We start from the raw sequence: 27,492 nt of genomic DNA on the forward strand, positions 1-27,492 counted from the left end.
ATGTTGGGCCAACATTCCCCAGAACCACTGAACAATATAGTTTGTGTCATTTAAAGCCGAGTTGCAGTTATATGTTGTTTCAAAGACTACCAGATGGCTTCGACAAGAAAGAATACAATTTCGCTCCGTAGTTTAATATTTCCTTTCGTTACATTGATTCTAATTCGTGAAGGTACGTAGACCCAACGATATGATGCTAAGCAAAAAATAATAATATGTATATATATATATATTTACATTTCGATCGTTTAAGTATATTCCTTTATAACTCTTTATCATTCATTAATATCATTAAATTCATTGGTATTAATATTTTCTTTGCCATCAAGGCCCAGTCAAACACACTTACTGAGCTGATTTACTCAACTAGAATATATAATTTATGGTAACCTCGTTAAACCATCAGTTCGGTAGAGCGTAGTAAAAGTTTCTTGAGTTTGAAATACATGGTGATCATCTTCCTAGCACTATATCATTATATAATTATATATATAATTTTATTTTCGTTTGTTATCGATTATTTTGGATTATTATTTTCGATCTTCCTTGTATAGTCTTCAGTGAGAAACCAAGTTCTTCCGAAGTGACTGGTGTAGTTAAACAAGACGTAACCTTCCAGTTCAATACGTCGCGTAACAACTCCATTCTTGGTGCCAAGTTCGGTCTTGATGGAAATGAAAGTTATCCAGTTCCAAAGTTTATAACTGCAATAATGAAACCAGGAAAAGATGAGATAACTTGTGGGGATGATTTGGATGGTCCAGCAGCAAACTACAAGGGAAGAGTATCATTCGTTGGTAGTCTAATTAAAGGCTATGCTTGGTTTCTGTTGTCAAATCTGTCGCTGAAAGACACCAATACGTACATGACCGTTGTACGCGAGGATTCTGACAAAAACTATCGTCAAAAAAAAGTATTCAGATTGATCGTTCGTGACAAAGGTATATATTTATATCGCTTGCAGTGAATTTTCTTTCATACGAATAGGACACATAGTGAGATCATGGTCGCAGGGAAAAAAACCATCTCGAAGTGTGGCCGCGTCAGTATCGTCAGATTTGGTGTTGAGCCTTGTGATAACTACTATCATTTAAAATTTCTTTATTCATATTGATTCATATTTAGCATTACTTTTTTTACCATTCCATGTGTTGCAGAAAGAACATCGCCATCGCAAACTAGTGAGGCAGGTAATGAAACGAAAATAACTAATTATGCATGAACAAATTAATGGCTGCATGACTGACTGACTGAGAGACTTGAAGAATAAAATATTTCAGTAATATTTATAATTTGTCTTAGGATTTACCGACTTCGAAGGAGTCGCTATAAAAAATTGTTTATCATATCGCATCGTGGGTAAAGAGAGTGAGTCAACTGTTAAAGCTGCGGTAAGTAAGAACAGTACCATAAATAAAAGGATGTCTAAGAGAAGTTGTAAATTCTATTAATTTGATCATTAAGTTGGTCCCTATGTAACAACATTGAGAAGTTGTGCAATAGTAGCAGTGGTTAAACAACATATCTTTCTGGACATCTTCTATAGAGGGGTTCCCAAGTATGATGTGAACGATACAGTTTATTTGTTTGCTAAAAATCATGAGGAACAATTGTTTTACTCTCTTTCCCATAAATGCAATGTTCATTAAGATTAGAAATTAAATATGCAGTTAAAACTAGATACAACGGACCCAGAGAATAATCTTTTCCCATACATAGAAGAGAGACTGAAAAGGAGGGACTTTTAGAGTGACTAGCAGCAAATCGTGGAACACTGTATAAAATTTAAATATATGGGGGATGGGTTGGGGACAGTGGGATGGGGGGTGGGAGAGGGGGTGGGAGAGGGGATTGGGGGACAGAAAGAAAAAAAGAAAAAGAAACGTCCTTTCAAGTTTTTAAGCCATCAAATTAGTTTACATTAACTCAACCAACCAACCAACCAACCAACCAACCACCAACCAACCAACCAACCAACCAACAACCAACCAACCAACCAACCAACCAACCAACCAACCAACCAACCAACCAACCAACCAACCAACCAACCAACCAACCAACCAACCAACCAACCAACCAACCAACCAACCAACCAACCAACCAACCAACCAACCAACCAACCAACCAACCATTTTGAAGTTTTCATAAAATTCAACTTCAAGTTTTTTACTATCTAATAAATAATTTTTTGTTCCAGATTCGAAACGCTTACTGGAATATTTCTATTAACCACGGAATCAAAATAAATTATTGCAGGTATTTTTCTGCAGGTTTTTCATGGTATGATAATACAAATACAATAAACTTGCCTATCTTTTTTCATTAATCTTCTCGGTCCTAACTAGCTACCATTCCTTGTGATAATGACCGCTGTTTTGTTTGAATGCAGACGATTAAGAACCAATATTTTGTGGTGGTGGGGGAGGGGGGGGGGGTGGGGCAGGCCTCTAAAAATATTTTCTTTGGGGGGCACGTGTATACTGGCTTCCCACTAATTCCGGCGTCAACCCAATATATGTGGTTTCGGGAAAAAAGGATGAGAGAGGGTTAAAAGGGGATTCTTGATTAGGTGTTAGCAGGGGGTGGTAGGGTGGTAGTTCAGGCCGATCTCTCTTTTTTATTTAAAATGCGGCGGCAATTATAGCCAACTAAGCAAACGAAGGAACCCAGAAAAGTAACATCTTTAGTCAGGCGTAGCAGTGCATGCGCGCGCACAACTGCTACAGAATTGTCCGCTGCCAATGAGACCCTTCTGAAGTTATGTTAATAATATTACCTTTTGACCATTTTTTTCTTTCTTTCTGTATTCACCCAAAAGGAAAATAAACAAAACAGTTAGAGTTGGATTTTATATCTCATTCACCAAGGCAATAAATAGAACGTATGCGTTCAGTTTCCTTCAAAGGGCGCAGCGAGAAAAACGGCTCAAAGGATACAATATAACGTGTTTCGGTAGGTTAAATAGAATAAACTAAAAGATAAACCCTACTAAGGATATTGATTTCCTAGTGTAGGATTTATAGTAGTAGAGCATTTTCCCGTCTAGAACACATTTTCATATCATATTCACATTCCAGAAATGTCCTCAAAATGCAGAAGAAAACACATGCATGGAAGCCATATTCTAAAAATTACCATGAGAGCATGCCCCAGCTATCATCTTGTTTTGTTTTGCGTATAGTCGACGGTTAGTTTCTCTAATGCCAATAAATCTACACTCCACACACGTACACCCCTTTTATCCGGGATCCGTCCCTGACTATTTGAAATTATTGTTGTAGTATGGCATGGGTATGGGTATGTATAAATTTAGTGTACATGATTTAAGACTTGAATATAGAGTTTCTCGAGCTGTAATTGGTCGAGGGACCAGTGATTCTGAGATGATATTCACTACTCGAGCTGTGATTGGTCGAGGGACCAGTGATTCTAAGACGATAATCATCGCTGGAGCAGTTATTAAATGAGGTTTTTCAGAGCTAGCAAGATCGGGAGTAATTCTAAAATGTTTTTTTTAGCTATGAGTTTCGACTTTTTTCTGATGTTAAAAAGTCTAAACTTATACTAAAACAATTATTCCCTCAGGCTTAGTGATTACGGTGAATACTTACCTCGCCGCTCGACGACACGCAGCTCGGTAAATATTCCACCGATAATCACGTAGCCTTTGGCGAATAATTTTTAACTATTGACTGTTTTATTTCTGCAGCAGAAAGACTAAACCTGAAGCCTAAACCAGCAGGTGCGTATGTTGCGAGGTGTCTTTGTAATATTTTTGCTTCAGGAACTTAAATCTATTTACAATGTATTATATATTATAATGGGCAGTATCGATAAGGGTAATAGTGCAAGGTTGGAAGTTAGTTTTGAAAACAATTAAACCTGGGCTTATATTTGCTTGATGTACCATTTTGGAGGGTGTATTTATAAGAAGGGGTTGGGACAAAATTAGAAGTTATATATGATGCTTCAAAGGCTGAAAATATTTGTTAAAAAATATTTTTTTAAGTAATGATTTTTCTTTTCCAATGAAGCTAAAGATAAGCCATCAAGTGGGAGACCATACCTTATTGCATTCTTTGTGTTCATTGGATTATTGATTGTGGTGCTTTTTATTACATTTGTCCTTTACAAGGTAAGTTATATGATCATTTAGAGACTAACCAAGAAAACTAATTTAGTGTGCACTGGAAAGAATCATCTTCTCCTTATTACTTTCTTAAAATTAGAAGTTCATTTCAAGGGAGAATCCAGCGGGCGGTGGATTGGAAGGCTACTTATCCCTCATAAAGGGTTGAAAAATGATGACGTAGTCTATTGCACCATTTTTCCTGTCGCGACTGTTGTCTCGATCCTTGAATTCCAATAAAAACCGTGTAAAGCATTCACAATGCTCAAATTGTACGTTATTTTGTAGAATAAGATCAAAGTACTACAAACATCTATCCTCATATACATTTGCAGTTACAGTTATGCCCTGATCTTTGCCTTCCATTCAAAAAAGCGTTTAAAGAATTTGCAAGAAGACCTCGGGACAATTAAGAAAAGTTATAACAAGGTACCGCATTAAAGAAATCAGCGATGAAACCGCACAGTCACGTATACTGGATTTGAAAGCAATTGATTAAGCTTCGAATTCAACTCAACTAGAACTATCTTGTATCTTTAATATTGAAGGTATAAATGTATAGTACACTAAAAATACGTACCCAGTTGCATAACATGAATGTAAATATAGATTCAGGGGCGTAGCGAGGACCTAGGAGCTGGGGGGGGGGGGGGGGGGGGGGCACTGATCCAAAATAAGAAAAAAATTCAAATTCCCACGTGCAGATTCCAGGCTCTGACCGGGTTCGCAGTGCACAAGTAGCCCGTCCGGATAACTTCGCACTTTTGTAGGTTGTAATAATTTATTTTCCTCTTTCGTTTAGGTTTGATATGTTTTTTTCGTTGTCATTCTTTTTTCAAAAATTTGTTTTGCGCCCCCGTGCCCCCCCCCCCCCTCGCTACGCTAACTGTATAGATTCATCCAGCCTCAATATTTACTTTGACAAATGTTTACTAATTTTGATAGAGTTTGTACCTTACTTATGCTCTACAATTTTTTAATATTAAATAATACTAAGTGAAGTTTTTTTTTTTTTGTTTTTTTTTTTAACTTTCAACTTGTTTCCATTACCTTCAAATATACAACAAATAGACAGATGTAATGTTCTTCTGACCAGTAGGTTTTTTAGCCGTTGAAAGCTTGGAAGCACTTCAAAAAATTATTTGGCTGTCGGCACTTTCTCTATTTTTTGTGACGACAAACTGTGACTAAATGATACCAATCTTGAGAAATAATCGAAAGATAAAATTAATATGAAAGATCTTAAAATTGCTATCATTTTGTACATTTTTGAAAATGTATGTGACATAAAAAAAAGTAGATAATTAAAAAGAAGTAAAAGCAATTGCTTTAGAGGTTACATTTTTATTTTAGATCTGATAGTTCCATCTTACCCATTACATCTTACCCATTGCATCTTACCAATTGCTAAAGGCCTGTACTGCATTCCTTTTTGACCTTGTTTTTTTTTTTTTTTTTACCCTAGTTTACGTATTCACAGTTTGGTTTATTCAGACTACCATTACTTTTCTTTACACGGTTAAATTCAATTCGTTAAGCAGATTCTAACAAAATAGATAAGGGCTGTCAAAGTTTGCTATTCCAGTACAAACACTTCCATTGTCATACTGGCTGCTTTTCGTACGCATTGTGTGTCCTACCTCTCGGTTGGCAATTAGTTTTTCCCCATCGCTGTCAAAGAAAAAAAATAACTATTTTAGTTTTGGATCGACATGAGTTATTGAGTCTCTAGAATGGTAAATTAAAGTGTATTCTTCTTCCTTCTTGAAGTTGGCCCGACGATTTGGTAAGTTAAGTTGATGAGCATCCGCATTAATTATTATTATTTATACTTTAAATACATATTTAGACTTTCGTTTGCGTGATTAAAAGTTCGCAAGTACAATGAAATGAAAATTTGTTCATTTCTTACCTATTGCGTTTGCATTTGCGTCATTACAGATCACATGTCAATTTTGTTAGCGATTCGCGTATATGTATTTGCGTTTCGTCGTTCGTGTTAACCAGGCTTTTTAAAGTACATACACAATTATGGGAATGAGATATGATGCCAGTCTTCCTTATACGATGTCAGTCTTCAAATTATTTTAAAAGGTCAAGTAAATAACATAATAGCTAATGGCTAGGTATTTTGAACTTACGCAATGTATACCCCAACAATGCCAATTTCAGGGACAACATCAGTAAGAAGCGGTTCGCTATGTTCTGGCCGCACAATGTAGTTCTTCATCGAAGGACTTCGTATTTTGTCCATTAGAATAAACTGCGCTCTATCTTCCTGGCTCAGCGTAATCTTTATATCGTCACCAAAGAAATTGTGCCCTGTTAAAAGACAAACAATTTATATTTAGCTTATTGGGCATAATGGTTTCCCATTTCAGATCACGTGTCATTCTGAAGAGTATCGTTTATTTGTTTAATGGTTGCGTATCAGAACCAAAACGTATGTGGATAAAACTCAAACAAACATTAGGATATTATTCTCAAGGGAATGACAAGTGGTCTGAAATAGGAAAACAGTTCGCGCAAGCTGATCGTTAGGTATATTAACATTTGTGGACTTTTACACAAGGTAAAAGATTTATCCTATCTTGCCCTAAAGTTTAAACAACAAATGGCGCCAAACCTTCCTCTCTCTACTGACCAAACAATAGATTCTGCGTAAGAAATAGGCGCATTGAAACTGGGATTGCGATATATCCAGCAGCCGAAAGAGTTCTGTAATTTTTACTTGTCTTTATTTTTAATAATTACATCAGTGCTATCAAATTACCCATGTCTTCATCAGCAAGGTCTTAAAGGCTAATAATATCATCTGTATAAAAATGGTTAATCGTCAAATATTCAAGATCCGCGAGGGAACGATTACCTCCTCCTTCTTTCTGAGGCTTAAGGACAAACATATCTGGATCTTCGAATGCCATTTTGACAGTTTGGTCACCTTCTGGTCCCTACATTGAAATACATATTATAATTACAAGCCAATGATAATGTACAGCGTATTTTAATAATTATTATAAAATAATTGGGATAATACGCGCGCTATGATTGGTCGAAAACCATGTTTGATGAGAGTATTTTTAATCTATCGCGCGCGGTCATTGGTCAGTTTGAATAAGACAGCACGTAGGGAGAATTTACTTAGCTTTTTTTCGATCTTTTCGCGCGTTTGTTATTTTATAAAACAAATCAAAAACAGTTTTCTGTGTTTGATACTCTCATCTAAACACTTGGGATGTTGGGAGAACACTCGAGAAACTGGAAACCACTCCGCTACGCGTCGTGATTTCCTACCCTCCTCTCGTGTTCTCTCAACATCCCGCGTGTTTTGATCAGAGTATCAAACACGGAAAACTGTTTTTGATCTTCTAATTTAAACTGGTTAACTTTCTTGGAGACAAAGTGTACCACTGAGTAATGCATGACTATAGAAGAGGCCTTACCTCATCTAGAGAATAAAGACCAGTGAATGTTCTTCTAAGTCGCTGTACAGCAGCCTTATCAGATATGTATCTGGTAATTAAGGGAAAGTCATTTTAAAAGCAAGCGTTATTCATGAGCTTATTTAGGGGTAGACCCAAGGAGCACGGCCGTTGTCTATATTATTGTTCCCCATCTCCGATTCCCGGATCCATCGAGCCTGTTATGAACCACTGGTGTCAAAAATTGAATGGAGCAACACAAATATAGCCGTTATTTTCAATACAAATCATTTTCGATTAATTAAAAAGTCTAAATATATAAATAAGATATTTTGCCGCCGAAAACCTAGCAAGCCTCCCCTTTTTTGTACGTAATATGTCTCCATGCTGTCAAATCAAGGAATAATTGAACGAGGAAAATTCCTCTGACTGCCAAAATTGGACGAGGTCATAGGCCGAGTCCAAATTTGGCATCAATCACAGGAAGTTTTCGAGTATAACTATTTCTTAATTGACGTGCAGCATTGAGCCCAATTTCCTATTAACTATATAGAGCTACCTATTTGTCCATATGGGTAAAAGCTGGATTCTTTTTCATTTTCAAGAAATGCCCAATTTTGGGAAATAATTGTACGGTTACGTATATAGGATTAAAAGGTAACTTATTACGAATTTAATAGTATATTTTTTTGTTATAAGTTACTTTCGTACTTTTCAAGCACTCCAGGTTTTGCCAATACTTGCTGAATTTTCTTCGTCCCTACCAACTGACCTGCAGCAGTTGGGCATTTGATAGCTAGAGATCTCTCTATGAGTAGCCTTGCAGACCAAGCCTTACAAGAAAGTAAAAAGGATAAACATTAAAATATCGAAAACAAAATGTTTAATGGGAAATTGTATGACAATAACCAGCATTTATAGTCATCAATAAAAACTACAATAACAACATATGTAGCAAGCTAATCACACTTTTGATAAATCTAACCATGAATGCGAGATGTTTAACGATAAAAAATAATTAAAATAAATTGCACTGCCAGAGCTGTTAACGAAAGCCCTGGAATTTTTTAATTTTAGTTCTGTTTATTCCTTTTTTAAATTCCTTTTGACGAAATGGGTGGCAAGTCTGTAAGTTTAAAATTGCTATATAACTGTGCTAGTTTCGTGGTAGATCAATAATTGCATGCACTAAAACTTACATCCTCTGACTGGTATTCTCCTGGAAGTATACCATACCTGTGATATACAACAGCAACTTCCTGGCCTTCCCTGTAAAAATAATGAATTCATTACTTGCAAGTAGGTGTAAACCATCCAACATATTTTATGAAAACACTAACTGACCGGCTGCCAGTCATTTAGACATTCTTGCTTGTCCTTGTTGTCATATGTACTTACACAAAAAGCTTCTTGTCAACTAGTTTGCCGTTTTTATACACCTCTTGGTATGTTCTTCTAATAAGCTTAATCCTTGGAACTCTATTGAAATCAAGAATTAACTATAAGAAAAAGACATTTGACTATTTTATATACAAAGAAGATATAACTAGCTAAAAACTAGTGTGAGCTGCGTCGGTGTTTCTAATGAAACAGTAATGATGAAAAGGCAAATTATACTTCGTCGGAGTAAAAGAGAAAGAAGTGGTAGAGAAGAGTGTATATATGATAGAATAAGACAAAAGAAACCAATGAGAGCAAGGCAGGCAAGGAAACGAAAACAAACAATCAAAAGACAAAAGAAAAGGTTAGTTGAAAATAAAGCGTTCATTAATCCCGTTGGGACTAAGAGTGCCCAATAGGTGATTAAGCCGCATTTCTTTGGTCTTGCGACAATCATTGTTGCCGTTAATCAAAGAAAGACTGAAAACAATGAAGTCAGAAAGAGAATGGTTAGCTAGATTAAAATGGCGGGAAACTGGTTTGGTGGGATCGTTATTGCGAATATCATAAAGATGATTTTATATTTTATATACATATAAAGGTAAATCAGAAGCATATCAAACTTTATGGGATATTTTGCATTATGCATCTCATTAGATCAAATCCCTAAAACCTAGCGATGTATATACACATTTATATGTATCCCCCTTTCTCCTATCGTTTTACCTGGATTTTAAAGGAAGCACAATAGAAAAAAGGGGGATGCATATATGTATTTATAATTACTAAATTTAAAGCTAAAACCAAAACTAATAACCTTTCATGCAGGTAGTACTCCGTTAATGTTTGGTCGTACTTCGCCGAGTCCTCGTGAAATGTTGTCATCAAAATGATTGCGCTGGAAAAGAAAATATATTAACAATATGAAAACATTAATATATGAATAACGGTAAATAATAAATAAACTTAAACACTCGTTTACAGCATCAAAATATATTCACATACCAACAGCGAAGAAACTAAAGTATATCAAATTCCGCAATACAAAAACACTTTGGAATTCATTGGTGTCCTTTTCTGAAACACGTGAATATTCTAATCAAATTAAAAATCGAGACTAGCTCTGAGCGAAAGACAATTAAAGGTAATTTATTACCTTTTGGATCCGTATAACTGCCATGCTTGAGCCAGGATTTCACCTATTCCACTTACTGCCGTATTATTCGGAATCTAGTTATTAAATAAAACACAGTATTACAAAGCGTAAGTAAAGGAACGTTTTATTGAGAAACGGTTCGGGGTGTACATAACACCATAATCAGGCTTCTAGATAGATCATAACGAAATCTAAAGTTGAAGGGCTGCTTCATAATTCAACGATCTGCTCCTGAAAACCCACTACATTTCTGAATTTAAGAGATCTGAGTGAAAATCGCACCGTATATGATATATTGTATATTTTTATATAATATGTATATTTGTTTATCTTTAGATAGGTATCCCCAGTTAGAGTACGTTAATGTAAGCTATAAATACTTATGACACATAAATAAAGGTTATTATCATTATTGTTTGCTTCCGAGTATTCCCAGAAGAAGACAAAATAACATTAAAAAAGGAATTCTTTTCGCAAATTACCTTTTGAGATATAACTGAAAAATCTTGATTTAACATTCCAACAAAATAACTTAAATAAAAGAAGAGCAAAGCAGTTTGAAAAACAAAAGCAAATAAAACAAACCCTGAAGGGAAGGCAATGGAAGTAGACCATCCCCATCCCCATCCCCATCCCCATCCCCATCCCCATCCCCATCCCCATCCCCATCCCCATCCCCATCCCATCCCCATCCCCATCCCCATCCCCATCCCCATCCCCATCCCCATCCCCATCCCCATCCCCATCCCCATCCCCATCACAACCACTTGTAAGAACTGTTTTTTTTAATGGGTAGCATCATCGTACTGCACAAGAATATAAATAATTAACTCCTGGAAATGAGACAGGGTTTGTTAACGCCTCCGGCGAACCTTCCTTCAGAGCTATAAAATTACAACTTATACTCTCTCCCATAGATAACTAATAAGTATTAGTTTCAATCCTATCTTGTCAATATACATCAAGAGGATTGTTATTCAGTGAGTCTTCTACCCTTGAATATCGTATCCTGATGCCTAGGTATATTCTTATTTTAACTAATATATGCTCACCGGTGAAGTTTTGTTATTTGGCATCCTGTACTGCAAACTCCTGCCGCCATTGTGTTAATCTCAACCTGCTTGAGGCTCATGTTTTCATTGCAATCTTTGACGCTGCTTACATTTGCTTCTTCACTTTCCAACATGTAGTCTGCTCGGACTATACCAACATGTATTGGCTGCAAATAAAGCAAAAAAGAGATTTTTAGAATAAAGGAAAAATGTCCCACGTGCTTTTGCATGCTTAGCTAAACAGAGTGGAATGACGTCATATCTATCGACACATTGGAAGTATGTTCCTTCATAACTTTAATATGTAGCATTCGAATATTATGGAGAGATATTTTTTCCCATAAAACTGTTCACTTCAGTAGAATCAATACTGAATTTATTGTATCAGGGGTTAGGTGCTGTTACGCCACAAAATGTAATAACTCGCACAAAATGTAATAACAACGCAAAATGTAATAACTTTTGACGCAAAATGTTCATCAATGTTCATCAACTAGCAATGAAAAAATACATAAAAATTAGCATTTAATCTTAGCAAAATAGTCGCGGGCATTTGTTTAATATCTCGTAATTTGAATGTAGTCTAACCAGTTTTTTTTTCGCCAGACGATTCTCTATTCTGTTATGTTCGGTTCTACCGTGTCGTTTACGTCCATTCAGTAAACATTGATTTTAAAATGCGCTATTGAAGTTATCACATTTTGCGTCAAAAGTTATTACATTTTGCGTAAGAGCAGTTATTACATTTTGCGTCAAAAGTTATTACATTTAGCGTTATTATTACATTTAGCGTTATTATTACATTTTGCGTTGTTATTACATTTTGTGGGAGTTATTACATTTTGTGGCGTAACATGAGGTTTAACGGATCAGTTTTGTTTCTCTGAATTTTTAATTGACGGAGCTTGTAATTTCTGATTTCACTCCATCTCAAATGGTCCAAATACTAGCTAAAAATATCGCATTATAATTACAAATAATATCAAATAGTCTGATGCTTTTTCAGGTATTTTCCCAAACACGTTTCCTTATAATTCTGTACGCTGATATTTTTCGACACAAACCTGTGATATTCCCTCCTTTCTTGTTCGTTCATAGATATCGTAGATTCGACCAATGAATTCATCAGCTTTGATAGTCCTAAGTAAATTTAAAAGAAGACTGAAATTTTGCAATTATACAGGTCCAAATGTACAACATACTAAATGATGGTGAAATAATAACATTCATTTAACACATTCATTTAACTTAAAAAGACGAATTCATCTTGACTCTTTATAATGGTTGAAATATTTCTTTATTGCGGTTTTCATTACATGTATCTCAACGTCAAATCATAGAAGATAGCCCTTTTCATAGCTTTGCAGTTAACACTGACAGCTCCCGCAGCAATGTTTGGCTTCTAAATTAATAATCAGACCTTCAGTATATTACAGTGATAATTTTAAGGCGCAAGCTCAGGACGTGTAGTGATCTTCCGAATGAAAATGGATGAGTGCAAATATAACTCAACTAGATGATACAGAGCTATAAACGTTACAGAATTTTCTATAGATCTTAAACATATTTCCTATCAAGCTTAGATTTTAAAACGCTTTAGACCAAACCATGTCTCGTACCATAACATGAAACGTTACAGTTCAAAAGATATAACATAATTTATAGGACTCCTGTTGATAGTAGTATTTTTGTTACTGAAGGGAATACCCTGCTTAAATAAAGGTTTTCATTCATTCATGATTTGCATATCGGTTATATTGTAAGAATTAAGAGCCCGTCATGCGATATCTGTCTTGTTAAGATTTCATTTCACCCACGTCTCGTTCATAGAGATATTTTTAAATGACTTCCAAGTGACTTGCAAGTAAAATTGTCTTCAGACACTGCTTTTTAGTGTCCGTGTTAGTATATATTTTTTCACTGAATTCGCATTGAATTTTTATGGGCACGTGGGCACACGTCATGACCCACCTAAGTGTTTTACTTATAGCTTTTGACTACCGACACTAAAAACGGATGCGAGGGAGACTTTCTTGAAACCGGTTTTTCTAAAAGGAAAAATTCACTAATGGCCATTGGGATGTCACATTTTGTATATAAAAAATGAGGGCCACAATTTTATAAGTGTTTCACTTTTAGGTTTTTGGCAGCAGCGGATGTCATGCAAAAATTTTTTTCTTTCACTTTTTCGGTTTGGGATTGAAATGAACTGTACCAAGACCACACCGTTTCTTTTATCCCGTCTGATTGGCTATAGTAATAATTATACTATTTTTTTATACTACTTACTTACCTTAAGACCTGTGTATTTAAAGATGATATTGACAAGGTTAGTTATGTTAACGAAAATTTCAAAATCATATACATTACTGACCCTTTTAAAGATTCTTTCAAGAATTCGTGGTTTTGGCTCACATTATATACTAAAATATTTAAGTCTTCTTGCACTTGCTTCACCTCATCGAAGAGTTTCTTCGGAAAAGGAGTAGGGAACAGCATAAAAGGCGCGTGATCGAAATTTCCCGGCGTCTTTTTTGACTGCAGTAAAGCGCCGTTCATCAAGGCATAGTCTTTGGAATTTCTAACCAGGTAATTCAACCGTTCTTCAGTGAGATTTTCACTACCAAAATGTAGCTTCAAATCCATCACTGATATATATAGGTTTGTAGGTTTTATTATAAAGAACAGCTTTGAATCCGTGCGTGGTGACTCACTCGGTTCAAAAATAAGAGCGATTGTTTTAAAATGCTCATAATTAATGAAATGTCATATTTCTGTTGCGACCACTTCAATATGATTTTAATAATAATTTTCATCGAACGAAATAAATTTAATAATTATCTACTAAAATAAAAACGTATTATTCATCAATGCTTTGAAAATGCATGACCATGATTACGTTGCAGAATTTGACTCTTTAAAAAAACCAAACATTGAAAATACGAAATTATTTTAGTAATCCTTTTCTTTTAACGGTCAAAAAAAAAAAAGAAAGAAAGAAAAAAAAGAAAAAAAAAAAAAAAAAAGAAAAGAAAAGAAAAAGAAGAAGAAGAAGAAGAAGAAGAAGAAGAAGAAGAAGAAAAAACGGTGTGCTTTTCACATGACGTCACGTGAAAGTTAAAAATAATGAACAACTATTTACTATGATAATATTTATTTCTGTAGTGACAATATTGAGCTATTTTCCGATATCTCAAGGTCAAAAGCTCGCAGAGAGAGAAGTTAGCGTTTTTGAACGCTATTTCACTAGGAATTTCGAATGTACAACACAATTTTATTTAACTTTAATTAAATAAGTTGCACATTTTTCAATTCGTGTCTAAAAACGAGTAATAGCACGCGTGTCAGCGAAGTACTAGATTGAAATGTTTAAAGTAAACAAGAAAGGCGTATTCATATACTCAGCCATACGACATCCATAATAAATTCGCATAGGTTTCTTTCACAATATTTTATATTCTCATATATTACATCAACGTCACTCTATTACAAATTTACACTAGCTCTTTTTAACTTCCATGTTAACAGATTGCTCCGACACTCACGATACCATTTTTAATACCAGTCTCTTAGTTCTGGTGCCGTCCCAGATGACTGGAAGCTAGCAATCATTTTACCCGACTACGAAAAGGGCGACAAAGATCTCAAGATGAAAACTATCGATGTAACTACCAATTTAACTCTTATCGATAGTTTCAAAGGTCCTAGAACGATGCATCATTAGCCGACATACAAGATCATGTACTGGCGTCAAACTATACACAGCAGGGCTTCTTACCAAGCAGACTAACGCCGTTTATTTAGACATGTCAAAAGCCTTTGATAAAGTGAATAAAGCTGCCTTGATCAGGATCCTTTATTTATTGCTTCTATTCTGTGTTATTAATACGAATCAGGGCATTTATATTTGATTTCCTATATTGTTCGTTTTGTCGTTTCAGGTGAGGTATATTGTAACTCAAGCAGAACTTAAGTTAATCACGATGAAGTGAAAATTTTAAAAGGGAGTAGTTAGCATTGTTTCGGTAATTGATAGATAACGAGGTTGAAATCACAACAAATAAGGGACCTTCGTCCAAAGTTGGAAATATCAAGCAATCATTGGACAAGGTTTATCAAAATATAGGGATTAGTTAGTGGCCAGCAATCGAGCAATTATTTGCCGATGAATGCAGACACTAACGAATCAAGATATCTCGCGATAACCGAGTTCAGTAATTGTTTTATCTTTCAAATCATTTTCCCGTTTTCTTTTTGTGCTCTAGTGGTTCTTCAGTGTTATCTATCAGCCATACCAAGTCACAGATAAGCGAGCCATGTTGGCAAATGCAACGTTACTGCGCACGAGCAGACTATTATTTGCAGTAAAACGGCCGCCTTGCATTGTAATGCGCAAGTACTATGTCCTTATTGACTTAGTGGGAGGGCCATACATATACGGGAAAATATGAGGCAAAACATAAGTGCAGGAAGACTTGAATCCACTTTTCGTATAAATGTAAACTAAAAACACGAATTCCTGAAAGTATCGCTACGAGCACCAGTAAATACTCGTTTTGAAAGTTATGTAGTGTTTAACTTTTAACAAACATTTTAAACGAGTGTAGTTATAACTATAGTAGTCAAATATAAAGAATACTGCTAAATATGACCAATGAAAATAAATAAATAATAATGTTACCGAAAGCGAAATGGCTTTTTGCTTATTCCAAACCCGCTTTGAAACCCTATTTATATATAATGTGACTTCGAGTTTCAGTTTCAAACAGATCACATCTATCTATGAGGCATAGCTCACCCGACGCCACGCTCCAAAGTTGTTTTTGATATAATGCTCGGAAATTATAGTTTGCTGTATCTGTTGAGCATGGTCATCGTTTCTGGAGGTAACATATTTTTTTTAGACAGTTATACGTTGTGTAATAAACTTTTCTTCATAGACATAAATCAGAGATTGTTGTAAACTGTAGCCCCATAAAAAAAAAACAAAAAACAATTTCACTTTAGTACTACAAGATATTGTTTTCATACTGACATACGAATAAATATGATATGCAAATCAATATTAAATAAAGCAAATCAAGCACACCGTGAAAGCATCTCAATTAAAAGAAATTGTAAAGAAAGAAATCGCTAAGAATTCTTGAATTTAAGAGGGTATGTATATATATATATATATATTTTTTTTTTTTTTTTTCCTTTTTTTCTTTTTGCTTGAGAAACGAGACAAAGCCGGTAAGGGGATGATTGAATTTTAAAATTTACGTGCACAAACATCGTGATATATACTTGTATAATAATTGTACATAAGCTGCTTGACATCGGTCATATAGTCTGTAACTACGAAGTCAAATAAATGAATAAATTCCCAAAATAGCCGAGGTTCAACTAAGAGTCATAAGAGGGCAACTCAGTTTTTTTTTCTCGCCATACTTTATTCTGCAGGATCTGTTCGATTTACTAAGGAGCCTCCTAGGAAAGTGTACGTGTTTAAAGGACGCACAGCTCGACTAGCGTGGGAATACCATGTTGATGATAGAAACAAAGAGTTCGATATCAACTCTCCTAAATGGAACTTCTATACCAGCAAAGGAACTGTTTTAAATATAGCAAGCGAGGATATGTTTCAAAACTGGAAATGGGTAATACACAGAGATACATGTCCTCCTCGATTGTTAAATCCTACCAGGGTTTTCAAAGAATCGCTTGCCACATTGATCATTAACAACGTAACAGCCGCTGACAGTGGGGAATATGGATGCAGCCTCGTGTTGTTGAGGACGTCATCGCCAATAAACAGCAAAGTCATGCTCTTAGTTGTAGGTAATTATCGTCGTCCTGGATTAATGGTTGGATGGATGGATGGATGGATGGATGGATGGATGGATGGATGGATGGATGGATGGATGGATGGATGGATGGATGGATGGATGGATGGATGGATGGATGGATACTAAACACGTATTTTTTTCTTTGTGACCAGAAAACGTAGAGGCGACCACGAAGTTAACCACAATTAAACGACCAACCTTATCAACATTAAAAGGTACTTTAAAAAAAAAAGGAATTATTTTTAAAAACGTTTTTGGACTGGCATTAGAGAGTTTTAGATTCACGTTTCCTCGCTATGACGGCAAACCGCAAACCGCTGTTACACGTTTGCATTTAGAATTTTGACGCCAATAAACAGCAAAGTCATGCTCTCAGTTGTAGGTAATTATCGTCGTCCTGGATGAATGGTTGGTTGGATGGATGGATGGATGGATGGATGGATGGATGGATGGGTGGGTGGGTGGATTGGATGGGTGGGTGGGTGGGTGGATGGATGGATGGATGGGTGGGTGGTTGGGTGGATGGGTGGGTGGATGGATGGATGGTGGATGGATGGATGGATGGATGGATGGATGGATGGATGGATGGATGGATGGATGGATGGATGGATGGATGGATACTAAACACGTATTTTTTTCTTTGTGACCAGAAAACGTAGAGGCGACCACGAAGTTAACCACAATTAAACGACCAACCTTATCAACATTAAAAGGTACTTTAAAAAAAAAAGGAATTATTTTTAAAAACGTTTTTGGACTGGCATTAGAGAGTTTTAGATTCACGTTTCCTCGCTATGACGGCAAACCGCAAACCGCTGTTACACGTTTGCATTTAGAATTTTGACGCCAATAAACAGCAAAGTCATGCTCTCAGTTGTAGGTAATTATCGTCGTCCTGGATGAATGGTTGGATGGATGGATGGATGGATGGATGGATGGATGGATGGATGGATGGGTGGGTGGGTGGGTGGATTGGATGGGTGGGTGGGTGGGTGGATGGATGGATGGATGGGTGGGTGGTTGGGTGGATGGGTGGGTGGATGGATGGATGGATGGATGGATGGATGGATGGATGGATGGATGGATGGATGGATGGATGGATGGATGGATACTAAACACGTATTTTTTTCTTTGTGACCAGAAAACGTAGAGGCGACCACGAAGTTAACCACAATTAAACGACCAACCTTATCAACATTAAAAGGTACTTAAAAAAAAAAAAGAATTATTTTTAAAGACGTTTTTGGACTGGCATTAGAGAGTTTTAGATTTACGTTTCCTCGCTATGACCGCAAACTGCAAACCGCTGTTACACGTTTGCAGTTAGAATTTTGACGTTGAAACCATGATACCTTTTAGATTGGCGTTTACACTTTAACCTCAAAGTAGGGAATTGGTCATCGAGGGCCATTAAAAAGGTGTCATATTCTTTGAAAATAATAATAATAATTTAAGACAACACAACCACATGCAGAAGCACAATGTTTTCTTTAGTGTCAACATGGTGAAATAAAAGGACTGAAATGCATGCTTCACATGGAAACAGTCCTGTCGAAGCCGCCATGCTTATTTTTCTTCATTGCTATGTCATCACTTAAAAATGACGAAAATTGATAAATACTTCGTCGTTGAATTCTATCTAAACACTGTCATTTGAGAAGAAAAGACATATAACATTATTAATTCGAGCCTTAAACGTGGGTTTCTTGAATTAAAGTTATATAAAACCCTTGCCGTATTTCACCTACCGCTAGAAGGTGTCTTTGGCGTAATTACGTGAACTGCAGACGTCTAACCTGACCGCGAGACCTAGGTCACGCGATATTTGGAGGTTTGCGGTTTGCGGTTTGCGGTCATAGTAAAAAACGTCAATCTCAAACTCTCTATTGCATTTTCTCAATTAACTTACAATTGTGAGGTTATTGAAATCCTGGCAAAAATCAGACTACTTCCCTTTCCATCCCCTCAAACTGTGTTGCAAAAATAATAACAAAATGTGCGTATTATAATGGTAATCATTTATCTGAACAGATAAACTTTTACTTGGTTTTCTTCAGCGTATTTAAATTTAATTAATTACCGTCAGTTTGAAATGCCATTTTCCACCATTTCCCCGTGTAATATGGGTTTCCTATGGAATCCTTGATCCAACCCTGAATATTTTGTTCATTTTGCAGAAAATACAACTGATCTTCCAATAAACTCAACAGAACCGAGACAACCAGTATTGCCACTTTTAAAGGGTAACCATTTTGAACCAAAGTATCTAAATGTTTAGCATGTTTTATAGATATATTATTTGAAATGCTTTGCACAAATTTATATTTATTGTGGATTAATCTTTCAAATTCCCTTAAATTACACAAAACGAAACAAATCGTTTGACTTAATACCACCAAAATTAAGTCACGAAGCATGCCTTACAACCATTGAAGTGTACTTTTTCATAATATTTAACAGTACATTTTAAGTTTATAATAACAATAACTTGCTTGTTCCGATCGAACTAACATTCGTTTGGTCGTTGGCAAGAGCATTTGTGGTTATGTGTACTTTAACACACACTAAATTCCCAAAAACGTTTTTTGAATATGCCATTCCTGGTTACTTGCAGTTGAATTAATCTTGGTCGAATATTCCTTTACTTAGCTGCTTGTTTGAATGATGGGACATCCTAGTTGTACTCACTGTCATTTTGTCTGGCAAGACCAGTGTTCATTAGTTGGCTCAGGTTTTAATAGTATTTGTGTTTGTATCTTTTGCTTTATTGTCTTTTATCCTTTTCTGCTTTTCTCTGCAGCAAGTCATATGATCAATAAATCTTTCTCTGATAATATCGTCAAATCTTGGAACAATAAGTCTTTGATCATACGCTGTTTCGTTATCGGAACAGCAAGGCCGCATATTATATGGTACAGCCCTATTGGCAATGATATCACTAACTCTAGCCGTTTAACTAAAGAAGGAAGTCAGCTATCAGTGATAACGTTACAAGACACTGATTATGGTATATATACCTGTCTTGCAAAGGACATCTTTGGCTTTGACCAGCATGAAATTAACGTAACAAACTCGTGTAAGTACATCGTTATTTATCAAAAAGCCTAAAGCGACAGAAATACAGTGCAACATAGTGCGCAATCGATGCTGAAGTGTAAAACGATACGATCCAACATAATATTAGTGCAGTATTGCGCACAATGTTACACTGTGTGTCATCACCTCAGAGTATAACAAGAGTGGGAGGAAGCTAGCTATAAGTTAAAGCTGTTATTCTAACTGTCATTAAGGTATTTGTCCAACCATCAAGAAAAGACGCAAGGCGAGAGCTCTGATAGAGAATAAACATCCCAGTCATAAAAAGAGTAATCCGGGATTGAAACGTAAGCATAGTCTTAATGATTTTTTTGTTTGATTTTTTTGTTTGCTTCCTGGCGGGGCGATTTTTTTGCTTGTACATAATTATGTAGTGATTGGCATTTTTTCCTCATACGTACCTTTATCTTCTTTACTATCCATCCTGAGATTGGCTGAGTTGGAATTCTATTCCATTGTGGGACTGTTTTAGACGATGGAATATATTTGTATATATATTTTAGTTTTGAAACGTATTCCCTAAAACAGTCTCACAATGCACTCAATGCTAACTCAATGCCCACATACTAGACCAAGTCTTTTTCAGAACCTATCTAGGAATTGCTAATTGATCTAACTTTATAAGCCAGTTCGGAGTTCCGTTTTCAGTGCGCATGCGATTTTATCTCGAATTTCTCATCTTTTCTCGTTTTAATTAAATAAAAGAAGATGAGAAATTCGGGATAAAATCGCATGCGCACTGAGGAAAACGATTCATAAACTTTGAACTGGCTTATAGTCCTTAACGAATTCGCTCAATGGATTACGAAATAATGTCATCAAGTCGTGGTTGGAAAAATCAAAAAATTCAAAAATGAAAAAAAAAAACAGAATGAATGTATGAAAACAGCAACGACAACATCTGTCGGCTTGCAGCCACTGGATCAAGGCCAATTAAGCGAATTTGAGAAGAGCATATTGTTGGCGTGCCACACAACTCAAATTTGTGTCAGGAAAAAATAAATCAAAATAAAAAAAATAACACAGTGGCCGTGTTGGTTGATCTAACAATAGAAGCTAGCTAAATAGAAATGCTTTGTATAGTTGACCAACACGGTTGCTATGACGTTGCATGTACCCCAAAAATTCTCAAAATTTTTTTTATTTATTATCATTTAGATAAAAAGCTGTATGTCGTATGCTTGGGTATCATTGGCGTTTCGTGGGTCGTCAGCCTGTTTCTGATATTGAAATTTTGAATCATAACTAAACATGAGGTAGGTGACTTGAGTAATTGATTATCTAAATATTCGTAACTAGAGAGGACTGCGATGAACAAAATGGTAAATAGATCATCGACCCACATTTACTTACATGGGGGTTGAATGGTCCTACTTGCTATTACATGATAGTTATTATTCACTATGACTTCAGATCAAAACAAGCCAAGCTGGAAAAAAAACTGAAAAAAAAAAAAAGAAATGAAAAAAATTTTGTTTCGAAAAGTAAAAAAAAAACCAAAAAAAAAAAAAAAAAAACCAGCTATTCATTATACAATGGGCAATTTTTGAATCTGCAGGTTTTTTTCATTTCATTTCAATCTAATATTATCTAAACGAAATATTGGGTTCGTGTGTCATCTCGGAAAATAATATTCAAAAAAATAACAGATATATCAAATGAAGAGAAATTGGGTAAAGTATTTTCAAAAAAAAAAAAAAAAAAAAAAAAAAAAGGAGAGAAAACCTTGATTTAGTTCACAAAGCTAACTAGTTTTATATCAATTTATATCCGATAGGAAAACCCTTCCCTCAATAGCCAAGTTAAGCACTTAAACAAGTTAAGCACAATTGTTTTCTTTACGCATCATATACATTGTAATCACTATATACATATTGATATATATTTTTTTGCTATATAACTAGTTAGCTTTGTGATCTATATTATCTACTACTGGTGATGGCAGCTGGACTGCCGAAACATGCTTAGCATTAAAGGACTCATTATATATCTAAAAATTATTGCTTAGTTTCTGTTCTCAAGACCATTTGTAAAATTATCATTATTATTATTACTGTTATTGTTATTATCATTTAGACACGCCCTAATGCACAGACAACAGCGGGCAGGAGATACAACGAGAAAGTAAGAAAGTCTCTCAAGCAATGACACTATCTACGTATAAAAGTCTACTTATCCATCAAATAACGACAGCTTCCAGGGGAAGAAGGCCAGTGGTTGTCAACCGATGTTCGTGATAGAATCAGGTTGGCGTAGCCTGGTTGAGCATTGCTGTTGACTGACTGATATTGGACTAGACAGTTAAGATTAGAGTTAGCATATCATGACTACCGCCTTAGCTTGTTATCATTTATTAATAATTGATTATTTTGCAAAGAAGAACCAGATCGCTCAAACTACACTAACATTAAGAGAAAAGTCTATCTACTGAACAATAATATTTTGTATAATTTGTATTGCTAGATCGAATAATTAAGTGATCGAATTAATAAGTTTAATTTATTATAGTTGGCTCCGTTGGTCAGTGTCATTGTAGGAAAATCGATCAAAATTACCAAGTGAACTTTTAAAACAAAAACATATTGGTGCAGCGCAATAAATTAATTTAACTAGGTCTACTAGACTACTGCGATAGCAGAAACGAAACAAAAAAATAAAATAAAGTATTATGCGCACTCGATCATATTTAGAATGTTAGAATGCGCAATATCAAGTATTAAATATTATTATAATTATTAAAATTAAGAAAATAAATAGTAAAAAATTAAGAATATCGTACAACCCATATTTCAATTTAATGATTTAATGAAAGTTATCATATAATAATAATATTCATAGTAGGCAACATTTATGCTATTCATCAAGATGGATCTGATAATGAATATGTCATTGTTGGTGGGCTCATTCGGTGGGGCTTTGGTTGTTAAGCTTGACTGATTGATTGATTGATTGAAGACATTATTTAATGAGGGTAACACGTGACAGTAATTTTGGTAACTGATTAACTTGTGGCCGTCTTGTGTTTAGCACTGGTACTGAAGATGGTCTTCAGCAGCGGATCTTCAGTGGATCCTTTACGTACGCCTTATACCAAGTTATATAGTAAAGACAGACGGAGCCCTACTGTTTTAAGACCTTCTCCGAGAAGACTTTCCAAGGTCTAACCATTTGCAGATCTATTTACAAAGGCAGCAACTTCTCCTCAGTTATTTTAAGACCCTGGGTGTTGGTCCGGCCGAGGCTTGAACCACGACCTTCCGCACAACAGACGACGGCGGTTAGCTCAGAAAATGGGGAGGGTAATTGATGAACGACTATCCTTACGTGGAATTATTTTGTCGTATCTCTTAAACGTTTCGACAATCAATTTGTGATTTGGGTTTTTTTTCCGAATGGAAATTTTTTTATCACAGAAAGAAGAAGAAGAAGAAAAGAAAAAAAATTTTTTTTGAAGGATCTGCAAGATCTGCTATCTTATTGTATATTAGTTGACCGTAAAAGGAGCAATGGAACTTCAATTAAAAGTGCAAGTGCAAGTGGCAATAAGAAAACCAAATGGATTATAGGTATAGGTCCTACCAGATACCCGGTATATAGCAACACTGGTTTATTCATATATATGGGTGCCGCTTAAAAAAGAAAAAGAAAAAGAAAAAAACAAACAAAACCAAACAAACAAACAAATAAGAAAATAAAATGTAGGTGAAATAAATATATCTATCTTAAAATACGCAAGAGGTGATCGACAAGATGTTTGCCAGTGACGTACTAAATAGCATGGCAGTTAAATAAGAGCTAGGACATCTCTTAAACAACGGATTCCAAAACTTATCGATTTAATATTTTGCCAAATGATTAAAAATACCCAATATTCAAAATTCTATAAAATCTACTGAAAAAATTTCAAACTAACTTACGACGTTTGGACATCGAACGTCTTTATCAATTCAAAAAGAAAAAGGTAAAATATTATGGATTATACAGTCAGTTTTTGTAATGCTTTTTTCCCCATGATTATAAACATATAATTCAATTAAATAGTTTCGTCAATATCATGCTTAGATATCAAGTGTCTTGTCAATTTCAGTAAAATACTTAAGTCAACACTTTAAATAAAAAAGATATATACACCTACTTGCAAAAAAATTGTCCTAGGACAATTGAAAAATCAACTTTAAGTAATTTAGTAAATATTAGTAAATTTACTGATTAGGAATAAATAATTTAAGAGGTCGGACTTGGGTGTCCTAATCCGATCATACTAGGCCAGGCATCGATAGAATTTGTGGTTTTAGTTTCGTAAGTTTTTCTAGTGTAAAAAAGCTATTTTAAAATTTACTAAATTAATAAAGGTTTATTTTCCAATTTTCTTCTGACAACCTTTTTGCAAGAAGGTGTATATAAATATTGTTTTCAATATTAATCCAAAGAGAAGTCCTCCGTCATTTTATAAGCTTAGCAGGTATGAAGTCACTTTATGGGCTCAACCAACGTGGGCTATTATATTATTAAAAAAAAAAAGCATCTTCTTGAATAAACAGTCTATTTTGTTGCATTTTGTCATGACCTTGAAAAGAGTAAACGGTCCATTTAAGTAACTTTGTCCATACCATGCCTTTAGTGCTGTAGTGCTGACGTAAGTGTTTTACAGTGCAATCAGTCAAGACTTGCATTATATATAATAAAACATTTATATTACTGAAAGGTAGTTGACCAAACGTTTAGTTTGCTGATTTTCTTCATCAGCGAGCAAGCGACATGCTCAGTTAGCAATGGTCTCTAGACTTGTGGCACTGGAAACGACATATGATCGGGATTTATTAAGTGAGATATTAGATATTTCCAAGTCAACACCTGCAGGAAGTTTTCCACAGCAAACCAGTTTTTTCATCTGTTGTCGAAAATGCTGGCTTTGGAAAGTGTAGACGACTGGGTTTATGGATGAGTTGAGGGCATACAGTATAATGCTTATTATATACTGAACGTCGTATTCTTTCTGATCAGTAACGTAATCCAGAAGATACATAGTGAGGTTTGGAAGCATGCAGGCGGCATAAATGACACTGACGCTGACTACCATCTTGGTCACCCTCTTTCTTGATTTCTGTAGGGCTTGCTGAGTACCTTGTTGTTGGGAACGCTTGAACCAAAGGGCGTAAACGACTCTAGAATAAACGACAACCATTACTGCTATGGGAACGACACCCACAGCAATAAACCAAACTGCACTGTACGCAATGGCAAGCCACTGTTTATCCTTTGGCCATGATTCTACGCACAGTTTGTCTTTCTTGTCATAAACCCTGATAAAGAACAATGGGAGATTTATCACCAAACCGAAAACCCAGCAGAGGGTGCTTGTACGCTTGACCTTCGTCTTGGTAAGTCTGTATTTTGTGGAGAGAGGGCGTACGATAGCAAAGTATCGTTCCAACGAGATGGCAACCAGAGACGCAGATGATGCGACCAAAGCAAGCCAGGCAATGTTTGCTCCAGTCAGTAGACTACACATCACTTTTCCTCCGATTCCATCAGGATGATTGAAAAATTGGCTGAAGATGAATCGCGGTGCCATGAAAAGCCCGACCATGATATCCGCTATTGCAAGGTTAATGAGAAGGTAGTTGATTGGAGTTTTCATGGATCTATTGGTCAGAATAACGAGTATAACCAGGATGTTTCCAATGAAGTCAGTCATCACAAGCATGGACAAGGCTACAGCAATGCCAATTTGAGCAGGCTTGTTGTCGCCGTAGAGTTCTGCCATCGCTGGTCTTTTCTAGTTGGTACGAAGCTGACAACTGGCAACTTTTGTCTAATCGAGGTACATGTCTTGATTATTATACTGTCTTCATTAATTGTATCATTTTACCCTCCATACTTCGTCATAACTCTGACAATTACTTACGCAAGTGATTGAGAAAAGATGTGGGAGATGTAGCCTACTGAGGTAGCAATTTCAGAAGCCGTATAATGGAAATCATTCAAGTATTTATGAAGGTGATTCATGGCAAGCCGTCTATGTCTTTGCTGGAACGGCGTTCTTATTTAACTCTCAAGAAATCTTTAAATAAACAAGTAAAGAAAGAATAAATAAGAAGAAAAATAGAAACAAACTAAAAATAGCCAGGAAGCATTGGCCTTATGTTGTTTATATAGCAGAATTCAAATCTAGAGTTTTAAACTCGCCAGTCCGTGTGTCCAATTGCTTGTCCAAGTGCTTGTTTATGCTATAAGTCTAAACCATCATAACCTAGGCCTAAATAATTTCTACTATTAAAAAATTAGTATATAATTTAGAGCATGCAGCTTTAATCATTTCCAATTGATTTCGTATTTACCAGCGCGCTTTAGGGTATAAGTTCGTTTGCCGTGTAACCACTTGTGAAGTGCCTTGGGGATAAAAGAAAGAATCAATTTGATTGAGCTTCAATAACTTTCACACATAATATCAAGCAAGGATTCGAAGGAAATAATATTTTAATGCTAAATAATTAATCGACAATGTTTGTTTAGTGTAACTGCGAATGTCTTGTTTAGCTTTTTTTATGCATTTGACTTAGTGCAAGTGCAAGTGCAAGTGCAACAACAACAACAACAACAACAACCAAACAAAGAAAAAAAAAAAAAAAAAAAACGCATCAAAAGTGCTAACACGGATAAAGAAAATAAAGTGCCCTAGAATAACTACTACTTACTCTTCTTCATGGCCGAAATCGATTGCAATTTTGACAAATGTTATTGATACAAATTGGTAATTTTTTTTTTGTATGTCGACTCTTAGCATGGTGCTACCTCTATATATAATGGTAATTGAACTGAGTAGAGTGCAATTGGTCCGAACTCATTCGAGTTATTAATTTTATCCGTTTTTAATAATTTTTTTTATTGCCTTCACAACTAGAACTAGAAAAATGAAAAGCAAAAAAAGAAAAAAGAAAAAAACACACAAAAAACAAAAAAGGAAAAAAGCTTGTTGAGTGAAAAAAACAAGAGCACAAGAGTCCCAGTAGGTACTTTATACGTGCATGATTATTATTATAATCGATATTGCTATTTTAATTCATAGAATGATTCTCCAGCACCGGTCAAACAGGGTGACTGATGCGGGAGGTATCTAATATAGAATATATTTTGGTTCGCGCTATATATATATATATATTTTTTATTTTTTTATTTTTTTAAGTTTGTTTTTTTAATTTCAATATGTTTTAATATGCAAGCAAGAGCCGCCAGGCAAACAGCAGCACTAAGCTTTACTTTGCATTGGCATCCCTTTGTATGCTATAAGCCAGTACGTAAAATAATTCAAAACATGCTGGACAAATTCATCGTGAAGTGTGAATCTCTAGCGCAGTTCTTTACAAATCCGTGCACTGTTAGAACGTTCAGTGCCTATGACACCTAACTCAAAATTTTTAGCATT

At 35.3% G+C, this 27,492-nt stretch overlaps 3 protein-coding genes across 13 annotated transcripts; 1 reads left to right on the forward strand and 2 right to left on the reverse strand.

Moving 5' to 3' along the window:
* The first annotated feature begins 3 nt into the window (after positions 1–3).
* On the forward strand, positions 4–22,814 carry LOC116307282 (uncharacterized). Of its 9 annotated transcripts, none has more exons than XM_089030820.1 (11): positions 12,316–13,468; positions 14,668–16,025; positions 16,585–16,962; positions 17,123–17,185; positions 17,621–17,683; positions 18,112–18,174; positions 19,148–19,213; positions 19,771–20,046; positions 20,261–20,353; positions 21,225–21,322; positions 22,143–22,814. In XM_089030820.1, the coding sequence occupies exons 2-10, from the start codon at positions 15,971–15,973 to the stop codon at positions 21,302–21,304; spliced, it is 1,137 nt and encodes a 378-aa protein (XP_088886946.1). In that variant the 5' UTR covers positions 12,316–13,468; positions 14,668–15,970; the 3' UTR covers positions 21,305–21,322; positions 22,143–22,814. The 9 variants fall into 9 exon arrangements, with proteins under 9 accessions (XP_088886965.1, XP_088886969.1, XP_088886958.1 ...); XM_089030816.1 differs by lacking the exon at positions 12,316–13,468 and adding an exon at positions 13,602–13,728; XM_089030826.1 differs by lacking the exons at positions 12,316–13,468; positions 17,123–17,185 and adding an exon at positions 13,602–13,728.
* Positions 5,559–18,896, reverse strand: LOC116307285 (glutathione synthetase). Of its 3 annotated transcripts, none has more exons than XM_089030811.1 (13): positions 18,880–18,896; positions 12,204–12,279; positions 11,140–11,306; positions 10,570–10,618; positions 10,088–10,161; positions 9,749–9,829; positions 8,950–9,030; positions 8,751–8,820; positions 8,263–8,384; positions 7,573–7,642; positions 6,999–7,080; positions 6,271–6,451; positions 5,559–5,800 (listed from the first exon to the last, which is right to left on the reverse strand). In XM_089030811.1, exons 3-13 carry the CDS (start codon positions 11,271–11,273, stop codon positions 5,674–5,676), a joined length of 1,071 nt encoding a protein of 356 aa, XP_088886937.1. In that variant the 5' UTR covers positions 11,274–11,306; positions 12,204–12,279; positions 18,880–18,896; the 3' UTR covers positions 5,559–5,673. The 3 variants fall into 3 exon arrangements, with proteins under 3 accessions (XP_088886937.1, XP_088886932.1, XP_088886935.1); XM_089030806.1 differs by lacking the exon at positions 18,880–18,896 and adding an exon at positions 13,514–13,857; XM_089030809.1 differs by lacking the exons at positions 5,559–5,800; positions 18,880–18,896 and adding an exon at positions 13,514–13,861 and having other exon boundaries at positions 6,378–6,451; positions 6,903–7,080.
* A 39-nt stretch (positions 22,815–22,853) lies between the features above and the next one.
* Positions 22,854–26,687, reverse strand: LOC116307284 (galanin receptor 2a-like). The gene is made up of 2 exons (XM_089030847.1): positions 26,408–26,687; positions 22,854–26,130 (listed from the first exon to the last, which is right to left on the reverse strand). Exon 2 carries the CDS (start codon positions 25,831–25,833, stop codon positions 24,829–24,831), a length of 1,005 nt encoding a protein of 334 aa, XP_088886973.1. The 5' UTR covers positions 25,834–26,130; positions 26,408–26,687; the 3' UTR covers positions 22,854–24,828.
* Between the last annotated feature and the right edge of the window lie 805 nt (positions 26,688–27,492).

The sequence above is a fragment of the Actinia tenebrosa genome, unplaced genomic scaffold (assembly GCF_029948245.1).
Source record: "Actinia tenebrosa isolate PJP-AT-01 unplaced genomic scaffold, QUT_ActTen_1.0 PGA_scaffold0__85_contigs__length_37466705, whole genome shotgun sequence".
Lineage (NCBI taxonomy): Eukaryota > Metazoa > Cnidaria > Anthozoa > Actiniaria > Actiniidae > Actinia > Actinia tenebrosa.

Bases quoted from the DNA above. Each gene is read 5' to 3' on its own strand.
- LOC116307285 (XM_089030806.1), bottom strand. From the start codon at position 13,785: ATGGATTTGAAGCTACATTTTGGTAGTGAAAATCTCACTGAAGAACGG. The intron at 10,162-10,569 runs GTAATTTGCGAA...TTTAATAACTAG, and splicing joins TTTCAGTTATATCTCAAAAG to ATTCCGAATAATACGGCAGT. The intron at 8,385-8,750 runs GTAAGTTTTAGT...CTTTCTTGTAAG, and splicing joins GAGAATACCAGTCAGAGGAT to GCTTGGTCTGCAAGGCTACT.
- LOC116307282 (XM_089030820.1), top strand. From the start codon at position 15,971: ATGCTCGGAAATTATAGTTTGCTGTATCTGTTGAGCATGGTCATCGTT. The intron at 20,047-20,260 runs GTAAGTACATCG...ACTGTCATTAAG, and splicing joins AATTAACGTAACAAACTCGT to GTATTTGTCCAACCATCAAG. The intron at 20,354-21,224 runs GTAAGCATAGTC...ATTATCATTTAG, and splicing joins GAGTAATCCGGGATTGAAAC to ATAAAAAGCTGTATGTCGTA.
- LOC116307284 (XM_089030847.1), bottom strand. From the start codon at position 25,833: ATGGCAGAACTCTACGGCGACAACAAGCCTGCTCAAATTGGCATTGCT.